The sequence below is a fragment of the Nestor notabilis genome, unplaced genomic scaffold, assembly GCF_000696875.1.
Source record: "Nestor notabilis isolate BGI_N333 unplaced genomic scaffold, ASM69687v1 scaffold5363, whole genome shotgun sequence".
Lineage (NCBI taxonomy): Eukaryota > Metazoa > Chordata > Aves > Psittaciformes > Psittacidae > Nestor > Nestor notabilis.
This window is the reverse complement of record NW_009921378.1, coordinates 312-15,467: the sequence shown is the minus strand read 5'-3', so window position 1 is coordinate 15,467 and position 15,156 is coordinate 312. Positions and strand designations below refer to the sequence as shown.

Genomic DNA, 15,156 nt, shown 5'->3' with positions numbered 1-15,156 from the left:
CAAAACTTAAGAGGCTTATTTACACTGTAATTTAAATGAAAAAGAACAAGACATATATATCATAAGCTTTTTTATAGTGTTGAATTTCTTAACAAGTCCTCTTTAGTTATTTTTCTTACATCTGGCTTATATAAACCCTACTTGAAGTGAAATGGAAAGGTATAGAATCAGCTACACTGTCTGTTATTACTACTTTTTTTTTTATTATTTAAGATACTTACTGATTTTCTTTCATGCACTGTGTGCAGATAACTTGAAATTAAATGTAGAAAAGCAACAAAGGTCATACAAAGTTCCACACAGGTTAATTTTTTTTTTAAAAGTTTATTTGCTTAGCATATATATGAAAACTTCACGTTTTTCATGATTAAAGAAGCAAATACAATGTCGGGAGCATTCTTTGATTTTGGACAAATGGCAATGAGATATTAATGCCATTCAGAATAAAGATAATGAAAAAATACATTCTGGGTTACATATTTTCAACATAACACATAGGGACTAAGTACCATTCCAGAGAAACCTTACTGTGTAAAGCCTGTATTTTATATAAACAACTGAGGCACATAAAAAGACCTTCAGGAACTGGGCATGAGTGCATTGCAGGAACATGAAACTTAGTTATCACTTCCACATAAAGCCACCATGATGTTTTCATAATCCCCTTTGAGTTCATCCTGTCGATTTAAGTACAAAAAGCACAATTGTTAGGATAATGGTTTCAAGTTAAATGAATTTCAGTAAGCATTCAATGTACATGTACCAAACATCAGTCCTTCACCTAAATAAATTGATCACTTGATAACACATATGTTAAACACAGACTTGAGCTTGAACTGAATACCCTCATGGAAGTTATTCATATGACCTAGAAATACACACATTCATTTCCAGATAATAGACAAGGCAAATAAAAATCCTGGGTGGGTCTCATGGCATAAATAAAGAAAGAAGCACAGAAAATTTCTGTCCACCCAGGAGCTTAAGCTTTTCTTCTCCAGATAAAGAGAAAAAGCCTTCCTTGATCAGTTATGTCCAATGTTCATTAATATTAAAACACTATACACATTGGGTCTAGGATTATCTACAACACAGGCTAACAGTACAATTCACCATAGGATGGCTTATTCAGCTTGGAAAGAAATGAATGATATTTGTTAAGTATTCAGTGTAATTATTACATGCCATGTTTTCCCAAATTTGAGTCTACTTTGCTGAGATATATGAACTGTTTATTATAGCAAAACTATGCCTTAGGATGTTTGGATGCAATCATCACTTTGGAACATGATGAGGTGATGTAATTACATACCAAATTACAAATCACAGACACTTAGGGAAGAATAAAAGTGATCTTTGGCACCTAACTGATAAAGTAGCAGATGCCACTAAAAATCAAGAACGCATTTTAATATATGTAGGGAGTATGCTTCTGCTCCAAACAAGACTTGCTTTTCAGTGTTGTCTACTAGCCTCCACAAAGCTGCTTTGCAAGTTTAGTTTTCCTCTGGTACCTCAGTGATTTAAGTTTTCTCGAAAATATATTGGGTGGTCTGCCCCCTTTAAACAGATATTTTTGTTGGTTTAACTCATTTACTTAAGTGACCTAAAAAGCAGGCCAAACAAATTTGCATTTAACAAGGCATTTTCAGGAGAATTGTTAACAAACCGTTACCGGACTTCCAAAATCACCTACCATAATGGCTTGGCGGAGAGAAATGCCATACAGCCTCTTGTAATAGCCTTTGATCTCATTCATATCCACTTCATGGCGTGAAACCATGATTCTGATGAGGTCTTTGTGCCGTGTCCCAGCGCCCTGTTAACAAAAAGAAAAAAAAAAAAAAAGAAAAAAGAAAAAACAAAATAAAACAAACCAGTAAACAGCAAAAACAGTAGGAAAAAAAGGAAAGAAAAGAAAAAGGGAAAAAACAAGGCAAAAAAAAGAAAAAAAAGGGGGAAAAAAAAAAAGAAAAAAGAAATTACAGATCCGGACCTGTATACTAGACTCTTTCAGCATCTTCAGCTGCCTTACTCAATTCACGTTCCAAATTTGCCAAAAGGATCATGGATGTCTTGTCAAAGATTAGGCTTCTACAAGTTTCTTGTCCAGATCTGTAGCTGCTTTCCTATTTTCACTAATATTTTTGTTGTATCATAAATAAGAAAAGTTCCAGCTAAGTATCTGTCACTGTCTAGAGTAAAAGATACATGTGTAGGTGGACAAATGTCTTCCTGAACACACTACAGGAAACAGATAGCTCCTCCTATGTAAAGACACTCAGAAGATTAAAAGGAAGAAACAGAAGGAGAGAAAGACATACACCAAATATCATTCTGCAGTGATTTTTTTATCATGCAAAGGGCTTACAGAGCTCTAGGTAGCTTGTTGTTTTCCAGCTTACAAAGTACTCCATGTTTACAAAGGTAGCTTTTTTTTTTTAGATTACCTTCATTGCCAAGTGGAGTTTTTCAGCAAAGAAAGCCGGCTTGCTTGTCGCACACTTCACTGCAATGAAACAATGTGATAAGGTCACTTTGTTGTACATGTAACAACTAAAAAAAGGCAAAAGTCTGGAAAGAAAACAATTTAAGAGCAGTCTCAGTGTTCCTACCAGCATATCCTTTATATGTACTTCTTTGTACCCATCTTCAAAATATGGGAGAAGTAGCAGTTTCTTACCTCTGTCTATTCAGAAAGCAATTTAGTCAGGAAAGACTACTGTAAAGACAAGACTGTGCTGCCTAGTTTCCTGCCACAAAATTAAGAAAAATGTTGTAGTTCCCACAAAGAAAAATGTGAAAGCATTTGTATCTTCTGCAGGAGAGCTAGAGGTTGTGATCTGGGATTTTGTGAAGCAAGTTATACTAAGTACTTGCCCTCGACTTCTGACATGAAAAGGGATCTGATGGGACTCATTCTTTTATCCAAAGTACATTTGACTGTGATACAAAAGCTGAGAACAAGATGGGTGTCTGCTTCCAGATTTCATCCCTGATCCACTAATAAGAGTGATTTAAGAGAATTACTGCCTCACCTTACTGTTCATGGGGAACAGTAATGTTAACATTCTTAATATACACCTTTACCACAAACCTTAAAGAATATTTTCTTCAACAAAACCACAGAAGGAAAATTGTTCTATTTTTAATAATCATATATTATAAGGGGTTTTTTTTGGCATACTGACTTTCTGTAAAGGTCTTCCTATGTTGATGACACATCTGTTCTCTTCACAAGACCTTTCTAAATATCAGGATAAGTATTTCATCAGGTTTACCTGAATTTAAACAACTCAAATGTCTATGTTCATACTAGATTTATCGAAAATATTATTTAGCATGTTTCTCAATGAAGTAGGTTAAGCCCAGACTGTCTTCCTATCAGAGCAAGCATGACAGAAGTAAAAGGTGTGTTTTCATATGGTCAGTACATATAATAGGTTACAATCTGCAGAACCACTTACCAAGGGCAGTCAGGCAGTTCTCAATATCACCTTTCAGCTCCAAATCCAGTACTTTGTTCATGTCATGCTTGCTGTATTTGGTGTACTTCTGAAAGACTAAATAAGGAAAGAAAACTCAGTGAACAGTAATGAAAATATGGTGTCCTCCCTGCATTGCCTCTGCCTTATTCTGCCCTCACCACTTCAGCAGTGCACATGGATGACTGTAGGTCATCTTTTGCATTTTTTTTCCCATTTTCAGCCAGCACAATGTAAAGAGCAGTGTCACTGCATGGACTGGTGGAGTCAACATAAGGAATGGGACTTCATTAGCATGACAGGCTTTATGGTCCCATTGACAGGGATGGAGGTGGTCCAATGACTCCATTCAAGCCTGTGACACTGGGTTATATCCCTCTACCCAGGGCAAACTGGCTGAGGAGCAAGACTATATTCGGGGAGCATTTAATGCCTGCCACACTGATCCCTTGGTATTGTGATCACTAGCCATGTGAGAAATCATGTTAACAGTTTTAACAACCTAAATGATATTGCTCGTCACTAGTACAGAAAGAACTAGTTTCTTTCCGTACTAGTTGGCAGCTGCCAACTGCACCCTAAGAGCAATTATGTGCTCAATTACAGAGACCTTTGTCGTAGGCAGATTCACATCTTGATAACCTATATTTTCTCTGAGTTCATGAGCAGGCCATGTTCCAAGTACCCTTCAAATGAAGCACAAAGTTTCATCCAACATACCTCTTCGGAGATGTGGGTAACTTCTTGTAGTAAGAACAGTAACAAACACATTAGTGTCCGTTCCTTTCCTTTTCTCTCCTGCTTCATACAAGGCCTGTCATAAATGAAGTAGTGAAATTTACATCAGTATAGTAACACTCAAGCAGGAATACTGTACTTCTGAAGCTACAAGACAAATGCAGACCACTGCTTGTCAGTAATGAACTACAGCCCTTAACACAATCCCTAACAGAACTCTACAAATCTTCAAACTCTAGCTCTGCTAAGTAACACTTTGTCATTCACTTATGCCATAAGAACCTAGAGAGCATTGTGCAGCTGAAAAACATATTTTCAGACATTTTACGATCACCATCTAGCTCTCTTGGTTATATTACATTCTTGAATGAAGACATTTTTCATATATCTTTATATGTTTATAGTCTGCACATAAGTCTAGGAGTGGTAGTCTTCAGACAAACAATATTATCTCTAATATTAACTGGACAACTGTGAAGGAGAAGCTTATCCACCAAATGCTTCTTGTCTTTTTAATGGAAATTAAGAACTAAATAAGTCTCCTTCATTTTCCTCACCTTCTCAAACCTCTCTAAAAATATCAAAGACCTCCAAACAGTAGCAAAGAAGATTTAACAACACTCTCCAATTCGAGAGAATTGATATTGAACCTTTGAGCTTAGACAAAGTATTAATTTACTGACCTTTTGTATCTGATAAAACTAAACTCCTAACGTAGCAGGAATAAAAAGAGTATTGCTCAATGGCTTTTTCTTGGTTAGGCTTTTTTAAAAAATCATTTTAAAACAAATCCACATTTAAATTGTAACAATGATCAAAACTTTTACATGTGAAAAATCAGAAAAGACTGCAAAGGTTTACCAAGATTTTAAAAACAGCCACTCTAATTGTGGAAGAAATGCGAGAAAGGTAAGTTTTTTATTTCAGAATTATTCAGAAAATGGCTGTGAGGTTGACCTAGTAATTTTCAAAGGTTCATCACTGTAAAGCAATAACTATAGCTAATATACTGCAAGTGTACACTGGTTCAAGGTACAGCAGCTGATTCTACACATTCATTAATATACCCTCATCCGTTAATTCAAGTATCGTGCCTTAAACAGAAGGAATATTGTGTCTAATTTCTCCAGTTGTTGACCACTACTTCAAATGGTCTGATTGCTTTACATGACCTAGAAGAGGTCTTGCAGAAATGTTTCTGAAACTAGATATTATGGCTAAGATTTAACCTCCTTCAGATAGTGAAGCTTAAGTGAACTTTGTAAAATAATATCCACTCAGAAAAGATTGCTACATATAATACTAATCTCTATTAGGTCTGCAATGCACAAGATTCAGGTAGAATGTTCACAGCCAGAGTTTGTAATCTCAAGTTAAGTCAGATAAAGAAGTTCTTCAGAGTGCCAAGCATGATCTTACCCTGGCATCATTGTCAGCAAGCTCATCATTCACGTAAGAATCTTCACATCGGTCAGCCTACATAAATAAATAAATTAAAATTCACTGGTACTCACAATCATTCAGTTTACCAAAACTCATAATTTTAGAGTTCTGCTCTGCCATTCTTATGCATAACTTAATACGTAATTGGAAATAGGTACAGTTACGTCAATCGTTCTGTCAATAAAGCTGTTTTATTTGTAATCATAGAATCATAAAATGGTTAGGGTTGGAAAGAAAAATCATTCAGAGCTCACACTTCTATAAGGTCACCAGCAACTTATTTCTGAAGTCCTACATTCAAATCCACAGGAAATATTATTTCTTAATGTGAAGTTGTAGGTTTAGAAGCTGTGATTTTCTCCCTGATTACAATTCAATAGATTCCTTTCAAGTCGGTTTGAAACCAAAACTGAAAAAATCAAAACTGTTCATATAGATGTGTGAAAAAAACAATCCTGCATGCATGTATAAGCTTTATGTACATGTACTTAACAACTACAGAATCAAACGTTTATGCATTTTAATGGGGTCTTTTTATTGGGCAACTCATCTGCTTTTGAATAGAAATCCATAAAATGCTTTATCTACATGTTAGCACCCTGCCTGCCCTATTATGGATCCAACTACTAGAAACATATCTTAACAGCAATACAAAAGGTTTGTTTCTTTAATTGTAAGCATTTTTTCTTTTTCTATTTCTAGTCAATTGACATGACAGTATGCCTGTTGCTTTTTGAAGTGCTTACAGACAGTTTCCGCAAAAAAAAAAAAAAAACTTAAAAGCATAACTGATAAATAATAAACAGCACTGGTTTTTAAAATGCATTTGAGACAAAATCTCATCATGTCTTGTTTAAGAAGAATTTTATATTATCTAAGATATGCAAGTAAAAAGCAATGCAAATAAATATTATCTAAATCCATAGTTATTATATGTATTTCTCTAAAATAGTCTTGACAACATTATTTTTTTATTACAGATAATGTCACTCAAAAAACTTCATCACAGTGTACCTTAGCAAGAGCAACCAAAGCCTTCTGAAAGTCTCCAGATGTGTCAGAGATAATGTCTTGTATCAGATCTCTCTTCAGCACTGAATTCAAAAGAAAAAGGATTTATAGTTTGTTTTAAAGTTATCAACTAGGTTTACTAGATGATTTTTAAAGATCCCTTTCAACCCAAACTATTCTATGAGTTTTTCAGCCTTTTCTTAATTTCCCACTTAAATATGCCCACTACAAATGCAGTTTTGTTACTTTCATTCATCTTCAAGAGAAGGGTTATATTTGTAACATGTCCTCTAATCCCTGGGATGTGCTAAACACAAAATCTGATGAAAAAGTGCTTCTCAAAGGTCTTGTGGGTGGTACTGTCTTGGGTTCTTGCTTGTGAAATACAAAAAAAAAAAAAAAATACTGCTTGAAATTTTTTCTGAGCCATGTGTGTTTTAATCTTATTTCTCATTGTTCTTATAAGCACTGAACTCAGTCACAGAATTCTCCTCCAGAATTCAAACTATTAATCTGGGTTTCTAACTGAGACAATTTGAATTTAAATCTCTTGGAAAAGTTAGTTCATAATCTCGGAAAACATGATTTAAATCTCTTGGAAAAGTTAGTTCATAATCTCGGAAAACATGATTTAATTTGACAACACTGATTGACTGCAATAAACTCTACATATATGAGAGATTCCACATTATGCTCTAGTTATCTATTCAAAAATTTTTGTCCTTCAGTTCACTGGTTGCTCCTACACTAATGTTACCTGTGTTGCTAACTCAGTAAGACATTTTTCAGAAGCCTAGTGAGATCGTAAGTCACAAGCAAAGTTTAGTTACAAGAGAAGAAAAGAAGCTGGGTTTTGCTAGCATCCTAGAAGCGTCTAAATACATGGCCCATTCCATGAGACATTTGCAGTTGTGGCAGTAATGATGTGCATTTACATTCTGTATTGGGATCCACATAGATCAGAAAAAATCAGTACGACCTCTCTGTCCTGCAACTCTTTCCATTTCATGTGAAGCTTTACTTGCCTCCTACAATGTCATCTCAGCTTCCCATACTGAGAAGTAGGGCTATGGCTGTAATATGTCTGCTGTAGTTATGCCGTTAATACTTCTTTCTTGCTCTGAATTACCTTCTTTGTAGTACCTGCTGGCTTCACTGATCTCTCTGTTATTTCTTGAAGCCAGAATTTCAATTAGGGTATCTTCATCAGTTCCAAGCCCCTGATAAAAGTAATTGAATTTTTAGAAATGTTATTTGATAACAATAAACTCAAAATTTAGAAGAACAGAATTAAGATGAAAATCATGGAATTGTCTTTAAAGGCCCCACATGAAACAAGAAAGAAAAATTGAAAACATTTTTTTCCATACAATATCGTTATTTCAGGTCTTGTGGAATTAATTTGTTATCTCATTTAGTATCACTGGTAAACAAAAGAAGTGCTAAAGGAGCTGAGCATTGCACATAAAAGATACAAATGTAAAATTTATAAAGAAAAATATCCCCATCCCGTTTGGTTTTCTTTTGTGTAAACATACATGTAAACATTACAATTCTACTACTACATCAGCAGTCAGTTTTCAGAAGGCAGAAAGAATTCCTTCTAACAAAAATACTTCCTCCAACTCTGACATTCAGTGGAAATTGATCAGTGCTCTTCTCAGAACCTGGATTACCGGTATAGATATATTTTACAAAATGGGGTTAAAATGAAGACAACGCACGAGCTTTGAAATCCAAGGCCAGTGTCATTTACAGGCCCTGATATTTGTAGAAAACTTTTTTCTCAGATATTTTTACCTTACCTTCATAGAGGCTCTTAGTTCTTCAGCATCAAACTGAGCTGGAGTTTTGAGCAGAGCCACAACAACGTCTTCCAAGTGGCTTTTCAGAACTTTTTTCAAGGCATCTTCCAGACTCTGTGATAGGAATAATAAGAATACACCAAGTCGGTGAATGGTAAAAAGCTGCTGTTCAGCTACAGTCCAGAAACCAGTCTCAAATCTGATGAATCTTAGTCCACATCATTCCTTTAGCTACTAGAAAGAATTAAGAAGCCCTAAATGAAATTTTAAATTTGTCACCTTTATGTTAATTGAAGTGTCAAGTTTTTTCAGTATGTAGTAAGGAGTGCTTTCACACATTGCAATTCAGCCATATTCCCTCTTTTACAGTATCAGAAGCAGATTCAAAATACACTGCTTGGTTTTTTATAGAATGTATATTGCTGTTATGAGTATGACTGAGTTGCTTATCTGGATAACATTTTAATTCATCCATTTGTTGCATGAAGGATGCAGAATTTGCAGCAGAAACTCTGTGGACATGGTGTAATATTCCTTTACACAAACCTGCAAGTCCTAAAGATATGGTTTCGGCTATATTGTAATTTGACCTATATTTAAGTTAAAATAAAAAATATGTGTTCTGCCTCATATCTGGAAACGCTAAATAGTGTGTTTTGTTACACTAAAAGTTACAGCCCTATTCTCTACCAATATGTTTCCAGGTTGTGATTGTAAGTGTGAGAAGGTTAATCTGCTTTGTCAGGATACCTAAACCAATGCAATAATTTCAGAAACCAGCACTATGTCCATAGTTAGTGCTGTTCTGCTTTCGACGGTGTGCCAGGAACCATCATATCTAATAATCTAACAGCATTAGTCTCACTAGATCTTTGAAGTGATATTTTGATTTAGCTCATTAAAAGATAAAATTGCAAGGCTGGAGTTTCCTCTGACCAAAGAAGAGGGCTGTGAAAAAAACAAGTGAGGTTTCCCGAACTGAAACAGGAAATCTAGGCTAAATGATATATTATTTTCTAATTTTATTAGAAAAATCTAATTTTATTTTTCAAATATTAATTAGAAATTCCAGTTGTAAAAGTTACACTCAAAGGAATCATTTTCAAAGGAGGAAATGCTCAATATCTCTGGTATACCAATTGTGCAATTATAATTTCAATTTAAAGTTTCAGGTTCAACTGGAGAAAAATTGTTATAGAGAAAATTCAGAGCAAGTAAAAGTTTTTCCAGAAACGTGGTAATTTCCAAGCATCTCAGTTCCAGTGACTAGCAGTTTTACCACTCAGAGGTAGCACACTGCCCCTGTACACCCACCCCTATACCAGTGTTGGTATACTTGTGGAACAGCATTACAGTCCTACAACTTTCCTATCCTGTTTAGTATTATATATGGACTTAAATATTCAGAGAGGTGTCCCCAAGTCCCTTTCTCCATCCCTCCCTTTCTCTCAGCAGACTGCCTTCCAGGTGGTACTGAAATTTGCATTCCCAGTGATTTAGTGATTTTAAAAACCTCTAGGGCATTGAAAACCTGAAAAATCAGAATTCAAATTTTTTCTTTTTATTTAAAAATAGTGGTCACTGTATTCAAGAGTTCAGCACTGGCAGTATAGTTGCAGGGTATTACCATTCTGACATTGTTTAGATAAATTTCAGCTTGTCTTGAATATACTTTACCTTTCCCTTAGCCTGCTGATAGGCAGCTTTGATCTGCTGACGCTGAGCATTTGTTCTTTTCGTCAAAATGTCAATGATGGTGGCTTCATCCACACCTATGAGTCACCAAACAGCAAAATGTCTAATATGTTTGAAATATTATAGCAGTTTCTAGTGCATTGCTTAGCCAAATAATATTCTTAAATATTTTTTATTATTTGTGTTATGTCATTTTTTGATTTCTTGACACACTGAAGTTTAACCAAAGGAAAAACTGTAATCATCTATTGACTTACAATTGATGATGTAGTGAAGAAACCAAATAAATAGATTCCCAGAGAACACAGAAACCTGTGTTTCTATAGTTCATATAGAAAGTCTTAAAACTGTTCTAAGTGCAGAACTCACACTACAGAGTAAATAAAAAACAAAAAAATAAATAAAAAAAAATTGACAGCATACTCATGCTATTTTCAAAATTTCCTTAGAGTCCTAATAGAGCAGGTTAAATATTTACTCCTCTTACCCTTTACAGTAATAGCTCTGTCCAAAGCAACAACATCAGCTGATGGATCAAAGTTGGGATATACCTGTACTCCAGGGCCACCTTTTGAACTTTTCTGTAGAGGAAAAATATAAATAAAAATTGTAACTGCTCATTCCAAAGAAGCAGTTTTAGGTGCCTATATAAACCATGTATTTGGGATTACCTATTATGACTATCAAGGAAATTTTGTAGCTATGGAGAACTAAACAGTCTCAGTAACAGATAATGATTGGATCTATTCTTTTCACACCTCTTATATTAAACAGAAAGGTACCTGGAGACCTATTTCTCAGGGTCAGATTCCACAGTAAATTACTTCTTAACTGCCACTTTCAGCAATTATGTCCAGTTTTAAATGCTCTAAACCCACAATTAAATACTACAGGCACTGCCAGTAAAGTGCTACTAATTTCTGTGCTCATCTTAAACAAACTGACTGCACATCACATGAAGTGATTTCTCAGCTGACTCATATCTAAGGCTACAAGCACTTCTTGCATGCAAGACATTGAAGCAAAGTTCAAACCTAATCCTACAAGGAAGTGTAGAACTGTTACCTAACTTCCTTGAAACTTGACATGTAAGCCACACTTTCTTCACAGGCATTATCTACTATCTGCCTTTGGTAAATCCACTCCTAAATGGAGTCTAGGGAGTTGACTCTCTAATGAATGTCTAGAGGGCCCTGAGAATACCTAAGGATGATGAGTTCCACTACATGACATGTTACATCAGTTGCCCTAAGTCAACAACATGACAAATCATGTTAATCTATGGGGCCTATAACCCAACAGCACGATCTAACCCATGTCTACTTCTTTTACAGAAGCTATAAAATGCTCCAAGATTCTTGGATTAAATATTTATAGAAAATTCCCATTGGAATGATACATACTGAGATTTTTTTTTACTTAAAAAAATACCCAACAAAAAATCAAAACACAACACAGTAGATTCTAAACATTTTCAGAATCACTCTTTTTCCTGTTTCAACAACTCAAAATGTTGTTATTTTTTTAAAATCTCTTACTTCTAAAGTTAAATAGCACAAAAGAAGTGGCTTATGATATATGTTTGCCTACAGCACTCTGTACCAAATTTTTTACACTTCCAATGCCTGAAAATTAAACATTCAACTCCCCATACATGGAGTAAGAGAGCAGAGGGACCACATACTAAAGCAGTGTTTTGCATACTTTCAGAAAAACCACTGTGACTTGTGTAAACAGCCAACAGAGGAATAGGACTGGCTAGCTGACTGTTTCCCAGAAACACCAGGTTAGTCTTCATACACCGGTTTCCATGTCAAATGAGTGGCAATAAAAAAACTGTAACCGCCATAACCAGAGTGATTCAGAACCTTGGGAGTGCAAGCAGGGTAGGAAGAGGGAGCCAAAGGTTTATGCACAAAACGCTGTGGAGTCAAAATTACAAAATTACTGAAATTTCTGCCCTGTGTTCAATTTCCTTCTTTCTGGACCTTCTGGACTTCACAGTGTACTGCTTTACCTGACCTTTGCTGACAGTAATTTCAGTATCTTCATTGTTATAAAGACACTCCTTGTCATCCTAGTACACTAACTCTTCATTTCTCACCACAAGCCTCCCTTCTAATCAATACCAGTACTGATCATCTGAGATGTCTTATTACATACTATGACTCTTTGCACCATACGCATGACATATGATTCAAAAGCTAGGACATACACTAGTGACTTTAGTTTCTTCTTTACACTCCTGCACTGCAACTTAAGGCTTCCTGTACCTCAGCCTATGAGCCCCTGATTTTCTCACGTACGTCACCTGAACATGTTCGCACACATTCACACACCCGTGCATCATATTACTACTTTAAAGAGAGGACTTGAGTGAATCAGTGCTTGGTCACTGGAAATTACAATTTCACTACCCTAACTTTTTATGCCTAGGAATTGATAACTGGACTGATAGGTGCATATACGAGTAATTTTTCATCTGATAGCAGACTTACTAGGTTATTAGATTCCATTAGATTATATGATGCAATAAAATTGGGTTCCACTTCTAATCTGCTGAAGTTTCGTCATTGTTCTTCCTCCCTTTGAGTATATTAAAGACATTTGGCAGCCTATACCTTTAAATCAGTTCTGAAAGTACTTAAAAATAAGCATGATGCTCTCAGGTTACAATACTTACAATACATTCCTGCTCCTGATTTTCCATGAACCATGCTTGTTTCAGAAATTCTGATACCATAGCCATGTTGACAGAGTTTCTGTGAAAAGACGCACCAAGTATAAAACCAATTTTTCATCAAGTTACAAACCATCTTTCACCATTTTCAGCACCAGTGCTACTCAAGATCTCTCACTCTCAAAATCCTTTCTCTTCAACTATGATATGCAGAGGTTAGTTTCCCAAGCAGTAATTGGCCTGTGCTATTGGAAGGAGGTAAGTTTCTGTTTGCCAGGTGATGCAATACTCCACAACTGTTTGCTCACCCCTACAGCCTTAGTTACTTGCAGAAGTTTTAGATTAGGTAATATCTAAGCATTAACATTGACTTACAAAGGAAAGTTACTAGAAACAAATTGAAGTCTGTGTTTCCCCATTAGTTATGGCATCAGCTATGCTCATTTAGCTTACTGAATATTTGATTCTGTTTAAAATCATTGGTGAACAAGTGTTCTTGTCTGATCATTTACTGTGGTTGAAATTTTTCTATGTTAAGACAAAAGACATTCCCTCTCATGTGATTCCTTTGACCAGCCCCTTCCTAAGGAAGACAAGTTAAATTAGGCAATTTCACGTACACTGTTCCTTATTTCTTACATATTTCCTCCAATTTCTATAAAAGAATAGAGTATTTACTATTTTAGAAGGGAAAAGGGTAACTTTTTATTTTAAACACTCAAAATGAAAATCAGTCCACCTTTCCCATAAGATACCATGCAGAATGGGAAAAAAAACTCATGGTGATGTGATTTAACATTGAACACCCAAAAATTAATAAACAGATTGCTTCATTACAACTTTGGTGTTAGGAATATTCTGTTTGCTAATAGAAATAGAGAGGGAACAGAGAAAGTAAATTAATGTTTTATCAAATACAGTACTTTTGGTCTACTCAAAATACTTTTTTTCCCCTAACACACTTCCAGAGCAAACACTAGGGAAGGCTTGGGTTTAAAGAATGCATATGAATAATAAACTAAACAAAATGTTGCTGGGTAAACTGGAGCATCTTTGAATCATAATGTGGATCATATACATGACTATAAAAAATGATGTTGCTTATGCTGCAAACATGCTTCTCTTACTTATTCCCTGCACCCCATAGGAAGTCATTTAAAACAATATACACCTAGGACCCAGCAGAGTAGCTGCAGGCCTGCTGCTTCTTTCCGTCACAGCAAAACTAAAATTTACTTCCGCTTCAGCTGCCAACAAAGTAACAGCTTCCTCCCACAGTCCTCCTCCAGCCCGACTCCACCCGCCCCTTCCCACTCAAACGCAGGAGCCATCTACACTCCCTCTTCCCCAGAAACCTCTTGGTTCTGTGCCCTTCTCTCAGCCCTAAGGCATAAAATTCAGCCCTGCCTGTGCTGCTAGAAAAAAACGAACCTGGCTCCAAGTCTGTACTTGTATGTCTTTTAAAGCAATCTTATCTTGGTAAATAATGGTCAGAATATCGTATAAGTTTTAAGGCCAAACTTAAAACAATACTTACAATACATTTTGCTTACAATACTTACAATACGTTTTGCTTATTGAGGATCAGAAAGCATACTTACATTGATACTAAAACCCACATTTTATCAAAGTTATAGTGATTCCGCTACCCTTCTTGTATTGACAGAATAAGTGTATGAGGCCACATAAGGTGTACAGTATCAAAAGTTTTGCTGCATTTTTAAACAGCACACATAAAGGCCATATGAAGCAGGATGAAAACATTTTAGTCTTCCTACTAGGGGTACTGAGTCACCAGCAGAGATGTACAGATATGTCTGTCAACTGACAGATTCACAGAGTGTATAATCATTTAAAACTAACAAGATTCAGTCTCACAGTACCAAATCTGACAAGAGGTGGGACCAAAACTGTGTTTTGATTGATAGTGTAACACTTCTCAGGGAGAGCTGGCTCCAGCGAGAACTGCTAACATCTCAATTTCTTCTGCCTGTCACCACAGCCAAGGCTCACCCCCAGCTCCAGAGATTTTGCTGCCCTTGCAGATGACTAGAGCAGGCGGCTGCTAGCCTACACTGAATTGGGTTTATTAAGTCTCTAAACATTTATGTCTACCCCAATTTAAATTAGAAATACAAGAATTCTGTGCCTTAAAAATTGTCCTTTCCCCCTCCTTTTTGAATAAGAAACTTTGGCACATACATCTGCCTGTTTCCAGGAAAAAATATGTGTGCCTATGGAGTGATGCAAACAGAAAGTACTGTAGAAAAGTATGACACTTATCTCTAGTTACTCCATA

At 35.7% G+C, this 15,156-nt stretch overlaps 1 protein-coding gene across 2 annotated transcripts; it reads right to left on the bottom strand.

The window, feature by feature from the left end:
- Positions 1–306: 306 nt before the first annotated feature.
- Positions 307–12,935, bottom strand: ANXA1 (annexin A1). Of its 2 annotated transcripts, none has more exons than XM_010011116.1 (12): positions 12,861–12,935; positions 10,665–10,758; positions 10,160–10,254; positions 8,483–8,596; positions 7,807–7,897; positions 6,681–6,760; positions 5,643–5,699; positions 4,206–4,299; positions 3,468–3,563; positions 2,451–2,509; positions 1,697–1,819; positions 307–677 (listed from the first exon to the last, which is right to left on the bottom strand). In XM_010011116.1, exons 1-12 carry the CDS (start codon positions 12,924–12,926, stop codon positions 618–620), a joined length of 1,029 nt encoding a protein of 342 aa, XP_010009418.1. In that variant the 5' UTR covers positions 12,927–12,935; the 3' UTR covers positions 307–617. The 2 variants fall into 2 exon arrangements, with proteins under 2 accessions (XP_010009418.1, XP_010009417.1); XM_010011115.1 differs by having other exon boundaries at positions 501–677; positions 12,852–12,926.
- Between the last annotated feature and the right edge of the window lie 2,221 nt (positions 12,936–15,156).

Coding starts and splice junctions, on each gene's coding strand:
- ANXA1 (XM_010011115.1), bottom strand. CDS start 12,926: ATGGCTATGGTATCAGAATTTCTGAAACAAGCATGGTTCATGGAAAAT. Junction 8,597..10,159: donor ATCAGCAGGCTAAGGGAAAG/GTAAAGTATATT, acceptor TTCCTATCACAG/AGTCTGGAAGATGCCTTGAA. Junction 5,700..6,680: donor CTTTGGTTGCTCTTGCTAAG/GTACACTGTGAT, acceptor TTATTTATGTAG/GCTGACCGATGTGAAGATTC.